A 21,912-nucleotide genomic window follows, 5' to 3' on the forward strand; every position below is an offset into this window, starting at 1 on the left:
TGTCATAAGCTGCTCTCAGTATGTGTCTGCTGTTTGTTTGTTTTTTTGTTTTTTTCCCCCAGTGGGCAAGTGAAGGGGGCGTGTCCACCTGCGCCACACCTGAGGCGCATTTCCATCATCAAGAGGTCTTTAAAAGGACTCCCGGAGCGACAGAACACTGTCGAATTATTTCTTGCACGCAGCCCTTGCGCAAGTCATTCTCGAATCTGAGTCACGCGTTAAAGTATAGTCCTGTTTTTGATTTGATAAGTTAGTATTTTTCATGTGTATCTGCCACGGCGCTTTCTGTTTTGTATGTAGTTAGATTTCCTAATTTCTCCTAATTTCTCCTTGCCTTTTGCAAGTGTTTTTTGTTATTTAACTTTTCCGGGTATTTATGTTTTTTTCCTGGCATCTGAGCCAGCGTTTTGCGTATTGTTGGTTTGTGAATAAACCCCGTCAAATTGTATTTTCCTGGCTGGGCCTACGTTTTTTGGGGATCCACTTTTTGCCGACTTTCGTCGGATCGTAACAAACTGTGTGTTGTGTTGTGTTGTGTTGTGTTGTGCTGGGCTGGGCTGGGCACCGTTGTTGGACTGCACTTCACAAATAAACCATGACGACTTGAATCTGCATGGAAGATGGCTGCACACTGTGCACACATGCCAAGTGTGTTTATCCGGACATCTTTCGGGTTTTGTCATTTGTAATCTGATTGGGGAAGTAAATCCAATCTGGTGGTAAATCTGTGAGCTCGCTCAAGAAACAGAAGAGCTCTGAAGCCGGAAGTCTGGTGTCACAAAAATGTCACTTTCATATGATGTGTCACTGTATTGGATTGGTTTGGAATTTTTTCAAAATGAATGTATTACTCAGTGGGCAATACAAGATACACCACATAAAGTTTTGTTTCTGTTGTGTATGTGTAAACTCGCGTGACTCCCAATCAGACACTCTTGCGCATCTTTTCTGGAAATGTTCTTATGCTCGCAAGCTGTGGCAAGACGTTTGCGTTTCATCTTGGACAATATCTTTTGAGCTTTCTTTACACATTTTTTTTTTTTAACTATAACAATTCATTTGACAATATTTGATTGAACTTTTAATATATAGCTTGCTAAGTTTTGTATTCATAAGAGTAAATTTGTGAAGTCAAAACTTTGTTTCTGTTTTTGAAAGAGATGGAAGCATAAATTGACTTTCCATCTCTACTTCTAAAAATAAGAAAGCTGTCAAGACTTTAACGTTCTCATGTTTTTAATATTTGTTAGTTTAAAAGACCCCTGGCAGTTTTTTTTTTTTTTTTTTTTTTTTTTGTGACTATGTTATTGTGAGATTGTTGTGTATAATGTGCTGCTTATGTTTGCCATGTTTTGGCTCTTCGTTTCAATTTGTTAAATAAAGCTATTTAAAAAAAACAAAAACAAAAAAAACCGTTGTGACTTTGGAAAAAAAAAAAAAACGTTTTTTCTTGTACAGTACATTTTTCTTGAGTTGAGTTGTTGAAGTTACCTTAACTTATTTAGTGCCATCTAGTGGTGACCTAATTATTCAGTAAAAACAGGAAAAAAAACAGCCATCCATCCATTTTCTGAACCGCTTGCTCCACTCCTGCTTTAAATTCAATTAAAAATATATATATATATGTAGAAAAACATCTAACACGCACATTTTTTCATATAATCGTAGTAGTAGTAGTAATCGCTAAACTAAACTTGGAAGTCAACCAGCATCGCAAAACAAATTGTGGTTGACTTGCAATGTTCCACTCATCATGAATTTTTGTTACTCTGGTGTGTTTTTTTTCTATTTAACTATATACAATATTCTATTGGTTTGACTATCACGACAATTAATGTGAAACGCGTCTGCTTATATACAGTATGTGACCCCCCCCCCAATCAGAGCGCCAATGAGATTTTGAGATCAATGCACATTAAGTAAGTCCGCTTATCTGATCAATGTGAGATAGGAAAATAGGATCAAATCATCATTGGTGGCAAATGTTGACAGCGGAGCCTCTTCAAGGGTTTTGAGGCATAGTTGGCTTATCCAGGAAGAGCGGAATCATAAACGGGGCCAAATTTCTGGTTTGGTGTCATTTCCAGTTTGATGCTGTGAGATTAGGCTGGCTGTGAGCCCTCAGTGGGGATGAAAGTGCTTGATTTCCTGTGGGTTTGAATGTAGAAAAAAAAAAAAAAAGATTAACGTCTTAATCTGGTTAACGTGACATTCGTCATCAAATATCAGGACAGCAGGCATATGTCATTCATGCAATCAACCTGATTTATTTTTTTTTAATCAAGTATGCAATCACACATTGAAAAATAGGGGAAAAAAAGAAAGAACAAACTCATTTTTACTGTGGATGAATTTATTCTCATTTCTCTATAGTGCGTCCCAACATTCATTTAAAAAAAAAGAAGAAAAAAAAAAAAAAGCAAATGCATTTCTATAGGTGCAATATATGGCATGATAATGAGGCTTTCCATAGAGCTTTAGACTATACATTTTGTAATCTGCACATAATCACATAAAGAACAAGAACGTCTCCCCACACACTTTTCAGTAAATTGTTAGATCGCGTCTGTCCTTTCCTCGCCACGCCTCCGATTCTCAGCAGGTCATGCGTGCCACTCCGAACTCCAGACTCACGACAGCCGGCTCCTCTTTGGCTACGTCGTCGTTGTACGTCCCTTCCAGCTCGCCGTAGCTCTGCTTGCGGCTCTCCGAGCCGCTGCTGCCCTCTACTGTCCGCTCCGTGTCGGTGCTCTCGGTGGCCTCCTCGCCCACCTCCTCGTGCTCGTCTTCCTCCTGCTTCCGACGGGCCTCCTTGTGATCGACGGGCGCCCCCAAGATGAGGGAGTCGGGGCGCGGTGGGAGGGGTTTGTCAAGTGAGCGATGATCCCTGGTGGGAGGGGCCGCGGGGAGGTTGGAGGTCACGACTGGAGTTACACCGAGCTGCTGAAGTCTCTACAAGAAGGGGACGGCGGAATTACTTTTATGGAACCCACCCCCTATATAACGACAACATCGCATATGAAGACGCATGTTTTGGCATATCACATGTTAAAGCTCTACTGTATAGAGCAGGGGTCTGAAACCTGCGGCTCTGGAGCCACATGTGGCTCTTTAGTCCCTATGCTGATCTTAAAAAAAAAAACATATATATATATATATTAAATATATATACAATATTCTATTGGTTTTTGACTATCACGACAATTGATGTGAAACACGTGTGTGCTTATATACAGTATGTGACCCTCTCGATGGTGCCCTTGGTTTAAAGATGCATTGGAAATGAAGTTTCCACAACTTGCCTGCAATAGACGTATAAATGATGTGCTTAATGATGTTTGCAGGAGCAAACTTGTACATTTTTTTCATTTCTTCCTTTGAGTTGAGTTTGGTGTTGCAGCTGGAATTCTCTTCATTGAAGCATCATTAGTGGGTGTTCACTTACACACTCCAGTGCTCGGAGCTTGCTCTCTGCCTTGCGACTGTTCTCCCTCCCAGTGAGAATTGTCTTCAGGATGGACTGCCGAGGGTGCATGGAGCGATCAAACTGGTGGTACATGTTTCTCCAAAACCTTGCACGCGCAGACACATGAACGTTAGATTGCTGGTAACGTGGCAGAGAAAAGTGCACAAAAAGGTGGCACCAACTTGAAATGGTAGGGCAAAGTGGAGGGCTCCAGCACAGGGCACGTTTCGGCGTACGCGGGGCTATAGAATGGATTCAAGTAGTTGTCTTTTTCGCTCATTAGATGCGCCCATAACGAATGAGTCCGCTCTCTTAGCCTGGGACGTAAAAGCACAAGTCAGAAAAGCACAAGAAGAAATTCTAAGAGCTTTGCTTTTGCATTCTAGACTCACTGCAGCTCTTCTCTCTGCCTCTGGTTGTTGCCGAGGAAGTTTCCGTACTGACATGAGTGGACGTGCTCGTGGATCTGCAGCAGGAACCACTCGCTGAATTCAAATGCCTGCAGAACAAATAAACAACAACTTGCAAGTAAGATTTGGACAGAATGCAACAGTTAACAGTGCCTTGCGGATAGATGACATACAACTGGACACACACCTGAGGGAACTGCTCAGATAGCTGCCAGACACATTCCAGGAACTGAGTGAAGATAGGAGACACTTCCTTTGGGTCTCCGTCCAACTGGTCACATCTACAAGTTACAGTTCATATGACATCATTGTCAACAAGAATGCTGCTCAATTTTAGTATTATTTTTCAAAAGGCAAGTCATTTCAGTTTTAGTTGAATTGTACTGTGGTTAACCTTTTGACACAGTTGAGGATTTAAAAATAATGAAATGAAATGGTCACTACAAAGTAAACATTGCCTGTTTAGTTGACAAACATTTTATAATGCAGATAGTTTGTATTGAACAACACACGTTCTCTAGGTCAGGTGTCGGCAACCTTTACTGTCAAAAGAGCCATTTTAGGCCAAATAAAAAAAATCTGTTTGGAGCCACAAAACATTTGAACATTGTGATGAATGAAACCGTGTGTTCGTGTTCGCCTAATATACTGAGGGCCCAAGAGCTCATTCGGGCTGCACTATAAACAGAAAAATATATACTTCTTACAATTTTATAGTTACCTTTTAGAGATTTTATTTTCTGCCTTTTTAAAAATACATTTTCTGAATGGGCAATTTAATGGACATTTTATGGTAATTTTTTGCTTGTCCTCTTTCTTTTTGGACATTTTTATGTAATTTTTAAAACTTTTTCCATCTACCCTTTGTCTCTTTTCCTGACAACGTAGAAATTGATCCAAGTCATTAATTAATTTACAGAATAGTTTATGTAAAAATAATATTAATTTATTCTTTTTTTTTTTTTTTTTAAGAGATCCACAGGGAGCCACAGGAGAGGGACTAAAGAGCCAAAGCTGCAAGTTGCAGACCCCTGCTATAGGCAGTCTAAATGTACTTCAATTACATACCAGGATGTAGAAAGGAGTCAATGATAAAAATTTGTTGCGTAATACTTACCGATCTGCAAATTTGTGGCCGAAGGAGATCCAGTCTTTTTCTATCAGCACCTAAATGACAACATTACCAAGCAAGTTAAGAAAGAAGTACCGGTAAGCAGCAAACAAGAACATCAGAGAAGTATGTGAGTGGTACCATGAAACCCTTGATGGTGCGATAGTAGGGGTCCATGAGCAAAGCCCCCAGGGAGCAGACCTGCGCTGTTCGGTCCCACCCGTCGGAACAATGAACTAACACGCTGGCTCCCTCCCGAGTCACCGCCTGGCATTTGGATGACAACAATGAAAAAGGGAGTTAGCGTTTCTCGGTTAATTGGAGCTCTATTATATAGCCTAAATCAGTCGCCTAACATTTTCATTGAAAAATCTTAACTCACAAAAATTCCCTTTAGCTGTGACGTTTACCTTAGCCAGGAAGATTGCTGCATCCACAACAGCCTTGATATGCCTCAACCAGCCGCAGCTCTCCAGTCCGACCAGGTAGTCACTCATGGAGAGGGACCGAGCTCCAATCACTAAAGACCACAAAGAAAAGAAAAAAAAAAAAGCAGACGACTAAAATGAAAGTCTGCTGAAGAACAAATTGACTTTGTTTATAAAGCAGTGTTGTTGGACCTTCCAACAGCTTTTGTAGGCTGGTCCTCATCACGTGGATGTTCTCGATGCCCACAAACTGGAAGCGAATGTTGGAGTAGTTGTCCTCGTTCTCGTAGCCTTTGCCCGCTGCTCGGTTGGCGAGCGCGTTCAGCTACAAGACGGTCAGTGGTGAGATGAGGAGGCGGCAGTTTACATGGGGCATATTATGAAAAATGGACTTTTTTACAACCAAGAAAATCTTTTGTCAGCTGCTTAATTCTAAAAAAAAAAAAAAAAAGTTCATTCTGTATTTTATCCGAATATTTGGTGATGTGTCTGCAGGCATGAGAGTGCCACTCGAAAGTTTCACCAATTGTCTACAGATTAACCAAACTCTCCTTTTAGATGAAATCATCATTTTTAAAAAGGTATGCATGATCTTACTTTTGGCCTTGTGTCCATGACGTAAACAAATCGGCTGTTGTGGTTGGCCCTGCTGATGGCCTGCAGCATGCTCTCATCTTCTAAACAACGTGCACTGAAGCCAGAGAGAGGCTGGCTGCACCGGCACACTGCCGCCTGTTGTGATGGACACACAACATCCATCGGATCAAGAACAAAAAAAAAAAACAACACAAATACTTGGCCTCATGTAACCATCGAATCAGGTATGGAACCTACTGTGACACAGTCTTTGGCTGATCAATACAATCCAAATCAATGGTACGTACCTTCTTCTCTTGGTAGAAGTAAGTAAGCACAGGAAAGCGTCCTTTGCTCCTGAACTTGGAGCTGCCCACAATAATGGGCTTACTGGCCGTGATGGGGACATACAGGTCACGTGGATATGTCTCACAAATCTGAAAACAAAGACATGTAGACATACTTAGATTATTAATGTTATTATATGTACAATCAAGATGCTAATGAAAATTCTCTGTTGATGAAACAAAGGACTGCAGTCCTAATCATTAGGGACCCTTCAGACAGTATGGAATAGAAAACTTCAGACTTCTCCGTACCAAATTGAACAATGTGGCGAGGTGGACGAGAACGCTTCTACTTGGGGTCACTGATGAAGCTTCATCGCCTCTAGCAATCAATCTTCTTCCCACTCACATTAAAAGGGACCTAGCTACTGTAGATGATCAATTACAGACGAGTTGCCCCAGTGTGATTGTGAACATCATAGACCTTGTAGTCTCTGTTGACGTCGGTGAGTTGCCATTGGTCGCAGGGAACACCCATCCTCTCAAACTCTGCCCCCAAGTCAATGAGCTGCCACCCTTCTTCACGCTGCTGGTCGTTCTGTTTGGGATTGTAGGAGAAGGCGTAGAGCTCCTCGTACGACTCTGCACACAAAGAAGGAAATTGTCAACACAGACACCTCAAGTATATCAAGGTAAATTAAGCACATTTTTTGTAAAGGTTACAAATAGTCAATATTGACATTATTTTTAGTATGTCAAGTTCAGTATTGCAATATCAACATGTGAAGAATTTTAATTTGACAGAATATGATGGGGAAATTAAGTGTCTGGTAAACGTGCATAAATGTAAAGACTCCATTCCATACATAAGAGTCCGTCTAGATGTGCGTGGCTAAGAGAAGTTGGAGCAAATAGCTCGGCCACGAACCTACCAGGCCGCAGAAGGCGCAAAAGCGAGCTGTACACATCGTGACAGTCGCGTTCTCGCTGCACCACAAAGTGAACCACTCTGAAGTTACGACACTGAATGACCAGTGGGCAGCCCGAGGTGGTCAGCGACAGCTTCTCCACGGATGCGATGTGGTGGTGTAAAATCTGCAGAGAAGAGTGGAAGTTGATAAACATCTCTTTGTATTGTATCAGGGCAACACAAAAAAAACAATGTTTGTATTATTTTGAAAGTGTGTTTACAGATTTTAAGATTAAATGTCACAAATGCGACAAAAAACAAATCATTTCACTTGTGAAATGGTCTGTGGAATGTAACAATAATTGACAATTCAGTTGCATTGGAAGTCCAACACTTACCCAAACCTCTTGTCCAGCAGGCGTTGCGTTGTTGGAGCTGCTCTCCACAAAGATGAGGTGCGTCGCTGTGAGGTACAGTGTGCCGCTGGTGGATTTGTTGCTGAAGCGATCCAACAGGCGCACCTGCTCCACCTGCAAACACATTTGGGGATGAAGTCATGCTGTGAGGGTTTTTGCTGACACCTTGAAGAAAAACCCTTTAAGAGTGATATTGTGCAGCACGATGCCAGCTGGAGCGCCATTTAATCCTGACCACCTGGTGCTCACCATCCGCTCTCACAACTGAATCCAGACTGTGGGTGCACAATACTGTACAGCTTTTCCGTCCGCTCCTAAATCTTGTTCAAGCCAGCAAAAAAATCAACCTTCACATTGAATCAATTGGCATTCATGGCTCTGTGAACCAATTACTAGTTAACGTCAGACCTCTTTCAAATTTATTTTGAATAAAAGTACACAAAACAGTTACATTAGTTTTTCTGTAAACAATATGAAATGTGACATAATTTCACACGAAGCAACTCTTGCCATAATGTCACCATTTAAGTAGGAGTGGGTTAAATATTCACCCATGTCACGTCTTTTTTTTTTTTTTTTTTAAGACTGGGAAGTAGTTGTGATTCCTAACTCAAACTGCAAACTGTCCAAATTCATGATTTATCATTGCAGCAATTCTTAGTGACTCAGACATTCTTCCTCTGTTTCCTTTTTCCTGTACTTGTCTCAATAGTGGTAGAACAGCTACGCTCAGTACAGGAAGTAAGTAGCTGAGCAAGGAAGAAATAGTGTCAATTATTTTCCTTAAAAACAATTGTGCTATTGTTTTGATGCATGTGACTTATTTGTTGGTATACTGGTAAATATAGGTAGTTATAAAGTTGATTATTAAAAAAAAAAAAAAAAGAATAATTATATCTAGCAACTCATCTTTTGCAAGCACTAGGTGACTTAAAACCATGAACAGCGCCACTTGATGGTCTCATTCGCGTCCCAATCTGGAGTATTCAATCTGGTCTTCTTTAAGTGATTTAGGTGGCTGACTGACGATCCATTTCTGTGCCTGTGCTTTTTGTTTTTGTTGAGTTGTTTATCTCTAAATGTAACAGGCATAGCTACGAATATTTTCCATTTACAATGAGGCCTTTAATAGAACACATTCAAACATTCATGTAAAAGGGATGCAGTAACTTGGTCTCTGCAGAGTAACATCCCCTTATGCGACTCTTAATTCATTTTGTATTGACAGCTTCGTTAAATCGATCAATACAACGAGGGTGTGTCAGATGAAAGAGTAAATGAAATGGTGCAAGGTGAAACAAAACAGATCAGATGGCTTAGATGCATGACACGTCTAAAACGAGTAAGCGAGCGACACCTGTTTGGATGTACTTATAGTATTGCTATATCACACCCATTGCGATAGTGCAATATAATAAAATGAAAACAACAAGTCGTGTTTTCACAGATCACCCCATATGAGGCCGACTGTTCCATCCACTGCAATTAGCTCGAAACTGTTAGCTACCTTCGGGGTTCGGATATGCTCCATGTCTCCAGGTCGTAACAGCTGTCAGCGACTTCAGAGTTCACGCAACGCCTTCCGCATATAACTCTAACATTGATAAAATTGCATTAAAAATGCGTTAGGCAAATCGTATGATGTCGACTGCATTAGTTTTTATTGTCAATTACTTTACTCCTGCATCCGCGTGAAGCGCTCGATAATCACGCCGATACCGAGGATGCGTGGCTTTTCAAAAGAAGAGCTCCAGTGGAACTGTCATCCGAAGTTAAAAGAAAATAAGCCACAGAATTTAGTTCGTTATTACACTATTCTATCTCTACTAAAGGAAGTAAAATGTAAGCGTGATGTGACTTGATTTTTTTCGCTACATATTTAATCAATTTTATTTCGAAGTGCACTTTTTTTGTTCCGGCTACATTGCAATCTTTTGCGACACGTCACACACACAGGAAAACGTCATAATGGGAAAGGTAGTTTTTTTTTTTTTTTTTTAGAGAAAATGTTTTACCCAAAATGCAATAGCATTTGTTTTAGCAACAGCAGGCGGGAAAAGGAAAATCCACATGCGCGCGTTTGTACTTACTGATATTTGTCAGTTTTCGATATGTAAGCGAGATACACTTGGCTGAAAAATACGAGGAAAAGCAACCAAAGTCTAGCGGCTCTGTTTTAAAATCGCTGTATATGTAAAATACATTATTTTAGGTTAAAATAGTACGGCTCTGGCCTACACGCGGGCATTTGTGCTAAGCTAATTTGCTGGCTGTGTTGTGTTGGTCATTGCTGATCTGCTAATGTTGCGAATATACACAGAGTCAGACTTTGGAAGTGTTTAATGCTTAAGCTGCAATGTCTGGTTTGAACTTCGGGACGGGAACATTTGGTTCCACCGCCGCTGGAGGAGGATTTTCATACGGAGTAGCAACCAGGTAATTGAAAAGCTAGCTAATAGCGTAGCGCAAGTACACGCCATTCATAAAAATAAAATATCAATGAGCCAAATCCCGAGAGATTTTTAGGAATGAAACGTCATTGTGTATCATTCCCTTAATCTAGCTTTTGACGTCAAACATTAGAATTTTATCTTGACAACGTAAAACGTGACGATTCGTCAGATGACAACTAACTGCCGTTGTCTTTAAAGTGCACCTGCGGCCAGTACTGGTGGCTTCTCGTTTGGCAATGCATTGGGTGCTGCCACTACCACCAGTACCACGACCCCATCCCTTGGTCTAGGAGGAAGTGTCTTTGGTCAGAAACCTCAGGGAGGGTTTTCATTAATCACGCCTGCTTCAGGTAAGACAAACCACCTTCTTACACTAGCTCACCCAGAGCCGCCATTTTAACGGTTTTCAAAATTGGATTTGTTGTTACTCTGTTTACGTCAACGATGGCCTGTATGTCATTACTGTGCTTCCATTTTATTGCATTAAAAATCTAAAAATACTTAGGAGTCATGACTACTTTACCTCCACGACCGTCAATTTGACATTAATTTCCTATTCATTCATTTCAATGTACATCTTTCACACCGCTGGGACTGTGTGGCTTTGGATCCAAGGGCTGGGACAAGATATCGTTTGGCAATCTATCACTATACATTTTGTCCCGATCCACAGTGTCAATCCATTGAGTATTGATACTTTTTGATACCTTATTTTATTGTCGTGCAGCACCTGTCATATGTAAATCTACCAAGCCGATAGAGGGCAGCACTGCTATAAGCCGTAGGTCGCTGTGAAGTGCCAAATGCCGTTGACTCGCAAGATTGTCATCCTGTGACGTCAGTGAATACCATGTATTCACATGACGTCATCGACCCCCGACCTGCAAACGCAGGAGTCGAAGCTGACAGAAGGTGCGTTTCTATTGGGAGAGATTTGTCTCAAAATTATTCGAAACAGTGTGATGATTGTCTAAAAAATAAATGCGCATGCATGATGATCCACAAACGCACATTCGGCAACTCATTTCAACCTCTGACAATATAAAAACAAAACAATCGCCACAGTATTTTGGGTTATACTGGCATTCAGCCTTCCTCTCCATAGACGTTCACTATAAAAAGCTTAAAGGGTTACGTTACTTATTTAGCCATTTTGGGCAGTCAAGCAATATTTTGACTATAATAAATTTGATATTTTCATTATTTTTCATGTACAATTAGTACCTTTAAAAACACATTTTGCAACTTTCTGTCGATTGAAAATGACATCACAAGGGCTCAGGTAACCAATCACAGCTCAGCTTGTGATTGTCACATGACCAAACCTAGAAAACAGGTGAGCTGTGATTGGTTACCCTTGTGTTGTCATTTTCAGTTGACAACAAGTTGCAACAAGTGTTTTTTTAAAGGTACTATTTGTACATAACAAATAATGAAAGTATCAAATTAATTATAGACAAAATATTAACTTTTTATTGCTATAATGGGCTAAATAAGTGAAGTATCCCTTTAACATATCAACTATGACCAATCGCCACCAAAATTGAAAACATTGTATTGATTTCAGGTGCTGCTGCTGCTCCCACTGGTGGACTAACATTAGGTAAGCATGTAAAGTCTGTTTATGTCAATAATTTGTTTAAAAAAATTCAACTTGCATCATACATTTTGTTTACCACGCACAAAGTGAAATATTTCAAGCCTCTATTTGTTTCAGTTCTGATCATTCTGGCACAAAGACACAACAGCGGGTTGCCCTTTTTTATTCCACTGATAAGATCTAACACCACACTGATACGCATAAATTTGCTGGCAAACTGTAATGCAGCCCAAAAAGATTTTCTAGTTGATGTTCAGTAGAGGAAATAAGTATGAAAGTGTTCATATGCAGAAATAGATGAAGAATCTCAGATTTTTATGGCAGCTTTATTTTAACAGTGCTAGAAAGAATATCAGAGAAAAAAAAAATCAAAACAATTACATGGAATAAAAAATATTTCGCATTTCCTAGAGGGAAATACGTATTTGACCTCCTCGCAAAAAATGATTTGTGCTTGCCCCTGTTGGCAAGCACAACAGTCAAATGTTTCTTGTAGTTGTTTACTAGGTTGGCAGACGCATCAGGAGACCCTTTTAGACCCTCGTGAGGATAAGCGGTTTGGAAAATGGATGGAAATTTTCATTGTTGCAGGGGCCCCAGCTTCTACAGCAGCCTCAACTGGCTTCAGCATGGCCTTCAACAAACCCACGGGCTCAGCTGGACCGTTCTCCCTCACCGCCGCTGCCACCAGCTCGTCGGCCCCCACGGGGACGGGTTTAACATTCGGCTCTGTCCTGACGTCGACGGCGCCGCAGCAGCCGCAGGCGACAGGCTTCGCACTCGGCCTCGGCAGCACCACAACCACCACGGCAGCTGCCGCAACGGTTCCTTCACTGGGAGGGGGTCTCTTTTCCAGCACGGCGGCCACAGGTGAAACAACTTGGAATGTGACACAAAACATAAATAAATGTCATTCATAATGTTACATGTGGTTGCTGTATATTCCAGGTTTGGGTCAGACCACTCTTGGAGGAGGAGGAGGACTAACATTAGGATCTTTATTAAGCTCTTCAACAGCAGCGACGGCGACCTCTGCTCCCAGTATTGGCTTGGGTGGGGTTGACTTCAGCACCTCTTCTAAAAACAGTGACAATTCATTTGGAGCCCGGTAAGTCTTGTTGACCAGTGCACATACAGTATTCCCATATACAGTACTGCCGCCCTTATAATAAAACACTATTGCAGATTACAAAACAATGTACAATATATAGGGCTATCACGATTCACTCAAGCCCAATTCAATTTGATTTTCAGTTCCTGATTTTCAATTTTATTAGGTTGTTTTTTGCTTTGTTTTTTTTGTTACAAAATGACTCATTCGATAACCAAAAGCTGTTTTTATTTTGGCATCTACATTTTGTCCGTTAATATTAATTTTTTGTAACTTCATATATTTACCCAAAAAAATGAACTCATAATTTTACGGTTTAACTACATTTTTGTCTTATCAGTGCTTTGTGTTTAAGCAGTGGCGTTCCGTCCAAGTAAGCTATTAAGCGGTGCTTGGCCGAGCTCTTCAAAATAAAATCATTGAAAATATTTCTGTCAGTGTCCTCTAAAATACAATACCGTAGTTCTACTGTTTTGGTCTTAAATTTCTGTATATTTTGTCCTGTCTTCCTCACTGGGAGCGGAGAAGTCAGTTTGTTTTGCGCATACACAATGAGAAATCAATTGTGTTAGTTCCGTGAACGTTGTTTCTGGTACGTGCGGCTTTTGAATGGCAAAAAAGCTGTCGGTCACGCAGCCTATCTGACAACGTGCGTGCGCAAAATTGGCTTATTTGGCGTATTCTGTGGTCCACAGTCATTGTTCAGTTCAAGTTCATTCAAGAAATAATTGCATTAAAACAAGAAAATAAACCACCAATGGAACAGAATGAGTGTTTAATGAACAGAATACAAAAATTGAAGGCATTTGATGACTAAATTGTTTTTGTATCCTGTGTACTTACAAACATGTGCCCCCTCTATTGTGCCATTTGACTGAGATACAGCAAAATGTGACTGACATTAACGTAAGCAAAAAATTTGTCCAAAAACAAATATGCCTTATGTGTGATGTTGTTCACAGATTACATTTCCATTTACTTTTACCCAAGTTTTTTTTATGACTACCTGACTACCTTGGTAAATAATAATAAATCTTTTTTTTTTTTTTTTTTGTATAAACATGTCTGCAGTTAATCCACTGTACGTCCATCTATCCATTTTCTTGTGAGATGCTGTGCATTGTACACGCTTGATACATTCTATTTAATTTGCACCTATGTCTTTGTCATAACGGATACTAAATTGCAATTCTTCTTCTGTAAGGGGCAGTAAGAGAGTAGAGGATGAGAACCTACCTCCAGTCATTTGTCAAGATGTTGAGAATTTCCAGTAAGTATGATTCAGAATTGCGTCTCGTGCTTTGTAATTAGTCTCAGACACTGGAGTTTGGTCACATTTTAAACGCTTTACATATTTGAGGACAATCTTGTTGTTACCCTGTGTTAATGACCAAAAGTATGTAAAAAGTATTTTTTTTTTCTCTCTCTTTCCAGAAAATTTGTCAAAGAGCAGAAACAGGTTCAGGAGGACATCAGCAGGATGTCGTCGAAGGCAATAGCCCGCGTCCAGGATGACATCAAGACCCTCAAGCAAAATCTGTCTGTCAGTGCCAGCAGCCTGCAGCGTCATGCTCTGTTCATTGATAAGCTCAAGGTGGAGACTGCACAGGTAGACTGATCATGCTATTCAATCAAATGTGCTCTGCGCTCAGATTTCAAATGCCAAAACTTCACTTAAGCCCAATGCGAATACTTTCAAATCCTTTCTCAATTAAGGAGCTGCAAAATGCTGAACTGGCGATTTATACACAAAAGACGCCCCCTGAACTTCAACTTGAAAACACTGCTCCTTCAGAGTACGTAGCCCATCAGGACCTCCTTTTAATCTAATTCATGGACAAAATGTCAAACATTTATTTATTTGTTTGTTTGTGTTTAGTTATTTCCGTGGCCTGCTAGAGCAGTTTCAGGCGCAACTGCAGCAGTACCCACAGCAGATCCAAGAGTTGGAGAACCACCTGAACACACTGAGTAATCCCTCCTACATCACCCCTCAGGGTCAGTCAGAGGCTTTAGAACTCTCAAATAACTGCATCGGCTCTTTTTATTCTCTAATCTTTCATTGTTTTTTTTATTTTTTATTTAAATTTTTTTTAATTCCCAGACCTGACCATGGCCATGCAGAAGTTGTACGAGACATTTGTTGGCCAGGCTGCCCAGCTCCAGTCTGTCCATGCGAATGTAAAGGTCAGTACAACCTGTGAGATGACTGACTGACCCTTAAAAGATCTGATCCGAAAGATCTAACCTTTCATAGGCTTGATACTTTTGTTCAAATTCCAAAACACTTTTGGAGCACCACTGTCTTTTAAATGTCACTAATATTAACGTCTGCTGTTTACTTTATGTATTTTAGATCTTGAAGGATCAGTACCTCGCCTACCGCCGGGCCTTTTTGGAGGACTCGACCAATGTCTTTGCGTCCAAACGGGCGTCCAACAGCAAGTGTCAGAGCACGGCGCGTGCTACCACCGGTCCGGCCCCGTTCTCAAGTGTGCCAAATGCTGCAGCCGTGGCCATGGCAGCCACACTGACCCAGCAACAGCAGCCAACTCCAGGTCTGAGTGCCAACAAGTTTTAGAATGTTCTCACCTAGTTTGGAGGGTTGGAAACAACACCATATGTTGATTAAATATACTTTTATTGATGTAGGAAGACAAGGAGAAAAATTGAAAGAAACAAATGTGGTTGCAGAGTTGCTTGTTTACTTGTAGGAAATACTAGACAAAAGGGAAAGATTGGAAATAGTTTTCTGCCTTACTGTCACATCTCTGACGCCTCACTTTATGGGCTGGATTAATTTAATTTATCGTATGCGCCTTACTATACAATACCAGAGAGGATAATATATGATTGATAGCGTCAGTGGAAACTGATGCTTCCTTGACAATAGCCAAAATAATAATTGGTATGTCACACAAACGGCCAACGATATTTTTGAGTTGACAACGCCACTTTATTTTCTGCGTTAAATGAGCCCACCCAAATCAGTATTATTATTTATATGAGGATTTGTTGTGTGATTTAGGTTATTTGGCTTGTTGACTAACAAGTGAATGTGAATTCTGCTATACAGGGTATGGCCACTAATAGGCGTCTATTTAAAATATATAAACTTTTAGGAAGTTTTTTTTTAACACTTATTACCTTCTATAAATTAAGCAAGGTCTGTTTATTACTTTAACCTCACGCCACGAGTCATTCCATTTTCCACTAAATAAATAAAATTGCTCGTTGAAACCAGTAATGGCCAGCAGACATGTTTTACTGGTAGTACTGGTACATTGCTGGCAGCTTCTTGTTGGATCTGAAACACAAATAACACAATAATAATCTAATACACTATCTTTATACACTTTGTTCCACCAGCTGAGCACTTCATAGCACAACTTCACAATTGAACCATACACTATCTTTATACACTTTGTTCCACCAGCTGAGCACTTCATAGCACAACTTCACAATTGAACCCACTTTCAGCTTTTTTACTGAGATATCAAGTCACATTTATCACTTTATTATGAATAAAATGAAGAATCAGTAGTCAAGTTGAAGGTTTGAAAGCAATATTGCACTTGGGAAGTTTTTTTAAAGGCAGCAGCAGTCTTTATTCATTGGTCAGATACTTTTGAGCGCACGGTGCTCTATAGCACTTTGAGCTCGGCATTGCTCACGTCTGAAATATGGGAGCTTATTTTTTACTGTCATGCTGCTCTCCATGGATGGAATAAGAAAACCATTTCAATATTGGTTTCACAATTTCAATATTAAATGTGTCCATTTCATTTCAAATTCATTGTGGGGGTGTATCGACGCAAATTGTGTCAATGCCCCTATATTTATATCCCGTCTTTGCTTGGTTCTGTGCAACAAAGAAGGCACTTCTCTTGTGATGTCAGGTATCTTCATTTTCGAAGCAGACATACACGTATTTGCCCTAAAAGCAATATTCCAATTCACTTTACATTGCAACTTTATCATTTTCTAGGATGCAAAATATGTTGTCATATGTGAATTTGTCGTTTAATCGACATTTTTTGGACTAGAGTATAGGCGTATTCAGTATTTATTGACTTGTGTTTACACGTGTGATAGCATCATGGACAACAATACTTGTTGTTGATGTATAGATTGTTTCAACTGTGCGACGCTCCATGGTGCTGGCCCAAAGCTTCTTTACATTTGTGCCACTACGTGTAAAAGTCAAATGTGCCAAACGGCTGAAGGACTACAAGTGAAAGCTATTTTCTTACCTAATTGTGAAACACTGTTGTTCTCCATCATTACTTAGTAGTTGCCTGAAATTGAAAGAGGTCATGGTTGTGAACGATTGAAACTTCACGTTGAATAATAATGACATTTGGTGCGTTGTCTTCATTTTAAATACAAACTTTTGATTCCAGGATCATATTACTTTCTCTTCAAATGTTTGAAGCTTGGAATTCTTTTGTTTGGATCAAATGGCGATAGTCGGCATTTGGAAGTTAGGACACTGAATTGTCCTGCCGCAAACTTCTTTTATTTCAATTCTAGGCATCGGGGGCGGCGTGGCTCAGTGGTATGGTGTTTGTCTCCCAACCCAGAGGTTGAGGGTTCGATCCCATGCCATTGTGACCACGTCGAAGCATCCTTGAGCAAGATACTGAACCCCCAATTGCTCCTGATGCTGCGTCATCAGTAGGTGAATGGGTAGTCAAAATGTAAAGCGCTTTGAGGGCCTTGTAAGGTGGAAAAGCGCTATATAAATGAAGTGCCAAGTGCCATCATTTTTAACATGTCTTCCACACCTGTATTTGGCTTGACTATTCCACTGGTTGTGACACTGTTTGGTACTTGAAGTCCGTCGTCGCTAATTAGAGCATAGTACCTCTGTCTCTTTCAGACTGTTCTTATTTTATTACTACTACTACCTTCCTGGTCTGTGTGGCTACTTAGAGGCCCGAGTCAACTGTTGAGCTCTTGACACATTTTAAGACGGCGATGAATGTGCATGAATTACTCACAACAATGTGTAAGAACACTGGTAAAGATCAATCTATTCAGTAGTTTCAACTGCTGGTTAGTTAACCTTACACTAACGTATCACTGACTCGTGTGTTTTGTTTTTTAGAAGTTTACAGTGACTGGCAGCCCTGAAATGCCAAATCCTTGTGTCTTATCTAACGCTTCCGTGCTTTGACTTGTATTTAAACATATATAACCAATGCCTGTTAATACACTATTATATATCGTAATATATGATATGGTGTGCCTTTTAAAACTATAGTCAATAACAATGTGATTTTTTTTATTTTATTTTTTTTAACAGAAGCTAGTTCATTCACTCTGAAATCTTGACTCTTTGGAACTTGTCAAATGCAGTAGCAATTAGTAACCTACTACTACCGATTGTTTCAAACTTGTTTTTGTTTTTTTTTCTGTAAATTGAGTTGCATATTAAATTTCACAATAAAAAAAAATTTAAACAAAGAAATGGTTGTCCTTGTTTATTTTCAGCTGAAGCTGATTTACTATATTTTGATAGCATAGAGAGAAACAAAGACAAGTTTCGGAGTGAAAGAACTAGTCACTTTTTTTCAACTAAAAGTAGCCATACTGTTGATTTCTTTAACCTTAAAACTACAGTGGAACTTCCAAAGTTGAAAGCCCAAAAACTCATACAAACTGGTTTAAAAAAAAAAAATCAAAGCTTGTTGTGTAATGTGAGGCAGGGCCTCAAATTTCATCACATTACCACATTTAATGTCTTAAAAAAAAAAAAAAGAAAAAAGAAAGAAATATGGCTTTTTAAAGGGGAAGTCAATCCCCATATTTTTATTTTTTTATTTTTTTTTTTTACATTAAGTTCCATGTAGCCCCACTAGTCTTAAATGTGGAACTCTGGTTAATAATTGCATTAGTGGAATGCCTGAGTTAAGCAGCAAAATCCATTTCCGGTGCACTGCTGTCGATATAGCACCTCCTTAATGGCGCAACACTGCAACTGCAGTTCAAATGCGTTCCTGCCGAGCTCAATCAACACAGCTGGAGCGTTGTGTTGAGCGACATTCAGTGGCTCAGGCAAGCATATTAGGCGGAGGTGGCCGCCTCTGGATTTTGTACACAGGGAAAACTGTGATTACAAGTCGCAATCAGTTGTGACCTGTGCCAAACCGCTGGGATTAAATTCAATTAAATTTGATTCAACTTTGGAAGTTTCAAGTTTCAGTCTAATACATAAATCATGCAAACTATACTTTTATAATCCATTTTTTTTAAATCATCTGTGGCAAATTTGATGAGTATTTTTTATTATCCATCTGGTAATTAAGGGAAGCCATTCTGCCAAAGGAGACTTTCAGAGGAGTAAAGAATGTCTTCGTTTGCCATAGGGAACCAGGCACCCTTGGGAGGAGGGTTTGGCAACCCTTTTGCCACAGCAGTGGGCACTAGTTTGGGCTCGACCACTTTGGGAGGTATTGCCTCAGCTTTTTTTCTTTTTTACTTCTGACTTTCACCTTGGTGTATGGTGTATGTGCGTTCACACCACCAGAATGCTGCCCCTGTGTGTGTGTGTGTTTTTTTTTTTTTAAATTTATAAAGCATGCATACAACACAAATAACAAACCTAAAATGCAATGTGGTCTGAACGCACACCAAGTGGAGTCTTTGAAATTCCCCTTTCCTCCCTTCGGCATGGGCTTTGCCATGAATGCTGTGTGCCACGCTAGCTTGCGCTGGCTCGCCAAAGTCCAAGCCGCGCTCCAAGGTTTGACTCATGACTGCCGTTGTCTCATTCTCCCACAGGTTTTGGTGCAGGGCCAGGATTTGGTGGGGTGGGGACTGGGGGTTCTTCTTTTGCCTTCGCCGCCACCACTAAGCCCACTGGAGGCAGTCTGAGTGCAGGTACATGTGGACTGTAACTCCTCATGCATGATTTGCTCGCATGAAGGACTTCAGGCTGTTTGTGTGTATTTTATTGAGTTAAATGTTAGAATTGTTTGTAAAGGGATTTAACGTTGGAGTAAAATTTATTTTTAAAAGTAAAATTAAAGGGTAAAATTTATTAGGAGTAAAAAAAAAAAAAATTGCAAGTGCCTCATGAAGCTTCATTTTTGGCTTCATGATGTAAGGCTGTTTTCTGCATCTGGTGCAGGGTACAATGACATCACAAACTTTTTTTTTTTTTCTCTCATCTATTTCAATTTTCTGTGTTTTTTCCAGGTTTTGGTGGTACCAACACCTCAGGCTTTAACTTCAGCAACCCTGGAATCAACCCCTCGGCCGGACTGACCTTTGGGGTGTCCAACCCGCCAACTGCCGGCTTCGGCACCGGAGCGCCACTGCTGCAGCTTAAGAAGCCCCCCGCCGGTAATAAACGGGGCAAAAGATAGAAGAAGCAAGACGGCAGAAGCTTGTGATGGAGCAGTTAAGTTTGTGCTTTGTAGTTTTTTTTGTTTTGTTTTTTAAGCCTGATTTCCTAAAAGCATACCCACAACGGACATACTTGCCCACTGCCTTTCATTCCATCCTATTTTAACTGCAATCTACTGTCGAATGGGTCTGCTTGGTAGCAAATGTGACAGATTTGGAACACCAAATTAAATACAGTAACATGATTTATTATAAAGCATCACATATGATCTAGGACCAAATCCATTTTTTGATGGTCAGCTTTAGTGAACTGTGTTTGGCCAATTTTTGTCAGGCATCGCTGACTTCGGCACAACCTCCGTCCAGAGATTTGAGTTAGGTTTAATTTAATAGAAAGAGCCTTAATAGTTGGCCACTTAAGAGTCCAGCTAGGGATACTTTTATTTTTATAAAGAGGTTTAAAAAAAAAAGCAAAAAATATTCTGATAGTGAATCTTGAGAACTTTTTTTGTTTAGGTACAGCAATTTATAATTTCATTTAGAGTGATGTGCAGTATATCTCAAGAAAATTAAAATCTTTAGAAATGCACTGTACAGAGATCTGCTAAACATTTGTCCTAAGGCTGCTAACGTGCATGTGTACAATGTAAAGTGATTTTCTCTGTTTATATTTTGTCAGTTCTGTCCATGATTACTGCTTGTTCTAGTTTTATTTTCCAATCACTATCTGTACGACTATTTTCAAAAGAATTTGTTTGATAATAAACATTCAAATATGATGTTTGGCCTGTTTGCAGTGTCACTTCAATAAATGTGGGCAAGAACAGAATTAAGTTTATAATCGATTGGGGGGAAAAAAAAAGAAAAATGACCATTTGAAAAAAACAAAACAAACAAAAAGGACCATGTATAGTAAGGCGTTTTATTTTTGAGAAAAAAAAAACAAAGGCCATGTATAGTAAGGCGTTTTATTTAAAAAATAATAAATCGACCATGTATAGTAAGGAGTTTTATTTTTGAAAAAAAAAACAAAAAAAACGACCATGTATAGTAAGGCGTTTTAATTTGTGTAAAAAAAACAAAAAACGACCATGTATAGTAGGGCGTTTTATTTTTGTAAAAAAAACGACCATGTATAATAAGGCATTTTATTTTTGGAAAAAAACGACCATGTATAGTAAGGCTTTTTTTTCCGACAAAAAAACGACCATGTATAGTAAGGCTTTTTTTTCCGACAAAAAAACGACCATGTATAGTAAGGCTCCTTTTTTTTTTTTTTTTTTTTTTTTTTTTTTTTTTTTTTTTTTTTTTTTTTTCCCTTAAAATTCCTAGTCATACTTACTAAACTCATTGCTCCTCTTTCCAGTAAACAGACTAACAGCCCTGTGGTCTAGTGGTAGAGTGTCTACACTCTGACACTGAGGTTGTGGGTTAGATCCCAGGCTGAGTCAAACCAAATATAGTAAGGCTTTTTTTTTCTAACAAAAAAACGACCATGTATAGTAAGGCTTTTTTTTTTCGACAAAAAAACGACCATGTATAGTAAGGCTTTTTTTTTCTGACAAAAAAAACAACCATGTATAGTAAGGCTTTTTTTTTCGACAAAAAAACGACCATGTATAGTAAGGCTTTTTTTTCCGACATAAAAACTACCATGTATAGTAAGGCTTTTTATTTTTGAAAAAAAAAAAAACGACCATGTATAGTAAGGCTTTTTTTTCCGACAAAAAAAACGACCATGTATAGTAAGGCTTTTTTTTCCGACAAAAAAACGACCATGTATAGTAAGGT

At 39.5% G+C, this 21,912-nt stretch overlaps 2 protein-coding genes across 4 annotated transcripts; one reads left to right on the forward strand and one right to left on the reverse strand.

Moving 5' to 3' along the window:
• Positions 1–2,335: 2,335 nt before the first annotated feature.
• Positions 2,336–9,339, reverse strand: mtmr6 (myotubularin related protein 6). Its single transcript, XM_077509422.1, has 15 exons — positions 9,112–9,339; positions 7,587–7,718; positions 7,211–7,373; positions 6,763–6,920; positions 6,300–6,428; positions 6,013–6,147; positions 5,608–5,740; positions 5,398–5,507; positions 5,129–5,254; positions 4,994–5,043; positions 4,064–4,157; positions 3,859–3,965; positions 3,649–3,783; positions 3,446–3,572; positions 2,336–2,952 (listed from the first exon to the last, which is right to left on the reverse strand). Exons 1-15 carry the CDS (start codon positions 9,133–9,135, stop codon positions 2,596–2,598), a joined length of 1,980 nt encoding a protein of 659 aa, XP_077365548.1. The 5' UTR covers positions 9,136–9,339; the 3' UTR covers positions 2,336–2,595.
• Positions 9,340–9,580: 241 nt separating this feature from the next.
• nup58 (nucleoporin 58) lies at positions 9,581–20,900 on the forward strand. Of its 3 annotated transcripts, XM_077509128.1 has the most exons (14): positions 9,584–10,040; positions 10,256–10,407; positions 11,625–11,660; positions 12,249–12,527; positions 12,606–12,765; positions 13,973–14,038; positions 14,203–14,377; positions 14,485–14,564; positions 14,648–14,766; positions 14,873–14,955; positions 15,125–15,326; positions 19,140–19,223; positions 19,555–19,653; positions 19,972–20,900. In XM_077509128.1, the coding sequence occupies exons 1-14, from the start codon at positions 9,961–9,963 to the stop codon at positions 20,139–20,141; spliced, it is 1,785 nt and encodes a 594-aa protein (XP_077365254.1). In that variant the 5' UTR covers positions 9,584–9,960; the 3' UTR covers positions 20,142–20,900. The 3 variants fall into 3 exon arrangements, with proteins under 3 accessions (XP_077365256.1, XP_077365255.1, XP_077365254.1); XM_077509129.1 differs by lacking the exon at positions 19,140–19,223 and having other exon boundaries at positions 9,583–10,040; XM_077509130.1 differs by lacking the exons at positions 19,555–19,653; positions 19,972–20,900 and having other exon boundaries at positions 9,581–10,040; positions 19,080–19,220.
• The last annotated feature ends 1,012 nt before the right edge of the window (positions 20,901–21,912 follow it).

This window comes from Festucalex cinctus, chromosome 20 (assembly GCF_051991245.1).
Source record: "Festucalex cinctus isolate MCC-2025b chromosome 20, RoL_Fcin_1.0, whole genome shotgun sequence".
Classification (NCBI taxonomy): Eukaryota; Metazoa; Chordata; class Actinopteri; order Syngnathiformes; family Syngnathidae; genus Festucalex; species Festucalex cinctus.